The sequence below is a fragment of the Echinops telfairi genome, unplaced genomic scaffold (assembly GCF_000313985.2).
Source record: "Echinops telfairi isolate 266 unplaced genomic scaffold, ASM31398v2 ScPeMD7_7424;HRSCAF=8462, whole genome shotgun sequence".
Classification (NCBI taxonomy): domain Eukaryota; kingdom Metazoa; phylum Chordata; class Mammalia; order Afrosoricida; family Tenrecidae; genus Echinops; species Echinops telfairi.
The window spans coordinates 61,250,053-61,252,343 of record NW_022111324.1 but is presented as its reverse complement, the minus strand read 5'-3'; the positions used below and the strand labels follow the sequence as shown (position 1 = coordinate 61,252,343).

Genomic DNA, 2,291 nt, shown 5'->3' with positions numbered 1-2,291 from the left:
TCCTTAGCCAGGTCTTTCATACTCCTATTGCCTTTTTTCTTTCTTTCACATTTTTTTATTATGAAAAATAGCACACAAATGGAAAAGTGCCCAAGTCCTAAATGGACTGCTTCACAAAGTATTTCAAAGAGAACGTCAAGTAAGCTGGTTTGGAAAGAAACCAGTACCAGTACCCCAGAAGCCCTCATCGCTCGCCCCACTCCTCTCTGCCCTCTGCCCTGCACTGTCTTCCTTCCCAGTCACAGTGTCTGGTTTAACAAGTGATCAGGAAAAGGCTCGAAGGGTGAAGGAGTAGACAATGAGGAAGGTTCAGCCTAAGGGAATGTCAGCTGGATGCATATCATCATAGGAAAAAGTGCCCCCAGCCCATCTCTTTCTTAATTGGTGGGTTGGAAGTTTTTGCAAGTAAAAAAGGAACAAGGTCGGAGAGCAGGAACTGGCCCCACTGTTTTTTCAGTGGTCACTCTCTGCCAGTGTTGAGGAGCCTCCGACAGTGCCATGTTGGGGCAGAGCATGGAGAGGGTTACCACCTCTGTGGTCCGAAGGAGCCACTTCAAGGAGGGCCCTGGGAAGAATTTGCCATTTTCGGTGGAAAAGAAGTGTTGGTTACTGATTATGATGACTGTGTTCTTTGGGCCTGGATTTACTGCACCTTTCTTTACCATCAGACACCAACTGCTTAAGAAATAAGGATGTTTAAGTTCATCTGTGAAACCGACAAGAAGACTGTTTTAAGAAGTCCTACCTCCAAAAATTGAATCAAGCTCTGTTGAACGTAAAGCATACCGGGTATGTTTGTAAATAAACTTAATACCTGAATGCTAAATTAAAATAAAATAAGGTACATATATACAAGTAGAGTTTTTACTTAAAGAATGTCTACAGGAAAAAACAAACGAACAAAAACCATGTACAGAATGGAATGGAGACGAGTCACTGTGCTCAGCTGCTAGCCCAAAGTTGCGAGGTTCGAGTCCATGCAGAGGTGCCACTATTTTTAAAAAAGTCAGTCCTTGAAAACCCCAAAACCCTGTGAAGCATAGTTGTTCTCAGACACAGGTGGAGTCACGTGAGTCAGAACTGATGGATGGGAGCACCATCCAATCTCCCCCCCCCCCCAAATGAGGCAGACGCTCAGCACCCAGTCATCAAAGTCCCCAAGCAGGGAACAGCGCTGCTCTGCAACAGTGTGTTTTGCATGTCAGGAAGGTGGGGAGACATCACGGTGCCCTTTGGTGCCCTTTGGAGTGGTGAGACAGAAACCACCCAGGCAGCTGATTCTTTGTGAAGTGTCAGGGGAAGGTTAGGTCCTCGTGGTGTACAGTCAGGGGCTTGAGGCTGAAGCCGAGTTTCAGAACTTCTCTGAAGTCCTGGAGCGGGATTTTCTGGAGCAAACCAATGGGAACAAAACCAGGAAAGACAACAGTGTCCCGTGTCATTGTGTTGGTGTGTCCAGTCACCTTTTAATGCTCGTGTCTTATTTTTATCTCTGTATTAGAGAGGCATGATTTGTGCACAAGCTGTTAGAAACAGTTCTGAGGGAAACACATTTCCAGCTGCTTCCTCCTGTTCTCCATCTGCTGCCTGAATGCATCTTTGTATGCACGTGAACTGTTGCTTGTCAGTGTAACTGGTATTAGCTGAAGACGGCGGTAAAAATCCCTGTGGGCAGTTGGGAGTTCAATTGGTCTGAAAGAGACTACCTTGGTGCTCCCTAGTAAATAATAAACTTGGAGGTGGGGTCAGAAAGTGGACACCAAGCGTCTTTGAGTTTCAAGCATTCACTCACTTCCGGTATGTCTTCGGATTCCTCTAGTTGTGCATCCTCGTCCCATTTCATCTTAAATATGTAAATCCTCAATTTATCTGGAATTGCTTAGTGAAAGGCTGATGTGTGAGTATGGCAGATTATAATATTCCATTGCCACCCCTGATCCTCTTATTCTTTTCATAACAGATTTTTTAAAAAGCTGTGTGGGTGCTACAAGAATGTTATTATTTTAAGAGACTTGGACTTAGAAATTGATTACCTTGATGTGAAAAAGAAAAGTCTCCTTCTGGCCCAGAGGATCACGTCATAATCCTGTCACTCTACATCAAAAACCTGCCCCCTCCCCCTGCCCCGCCCCCACGCGCACTCTCTTTTAGAAGAAGATGAGAATATCTGAAAAGGAATTGATTTTTCAGCGATAACAAAAACCCGTGACTTGCAGGCTTGGTTGGTAGAAGAGGGGTTCCAATGAGAACCTCCTGTGATTATTAGAACAAGCTCCTGATTTGTTTGGGAGATA

General features: G+C 44.9%; 1 protein-coding gene across 1 annotated transcript; it reads left to right on the top strand.

Annotated features, from left to right (window-relative positions):
* Nucleotides 1-498: 498 nt before the first annotated feature.
* LOC115872385 (cytochrome c oxidase subunit 7C, mitochondrial-like) lies at nt 499-690 on the top strand. The gene has a single exon (XM_045297859.1). The coding sequence runs from the start codon at nt 499-501 to the stop codon at nt 688-690; it is 192 nt and encodes a 63-aa protein (XP_045153794.1).
* The last annotated feature ends 1,601 nt before the right edge of the window (nt 691-2,291 follow it).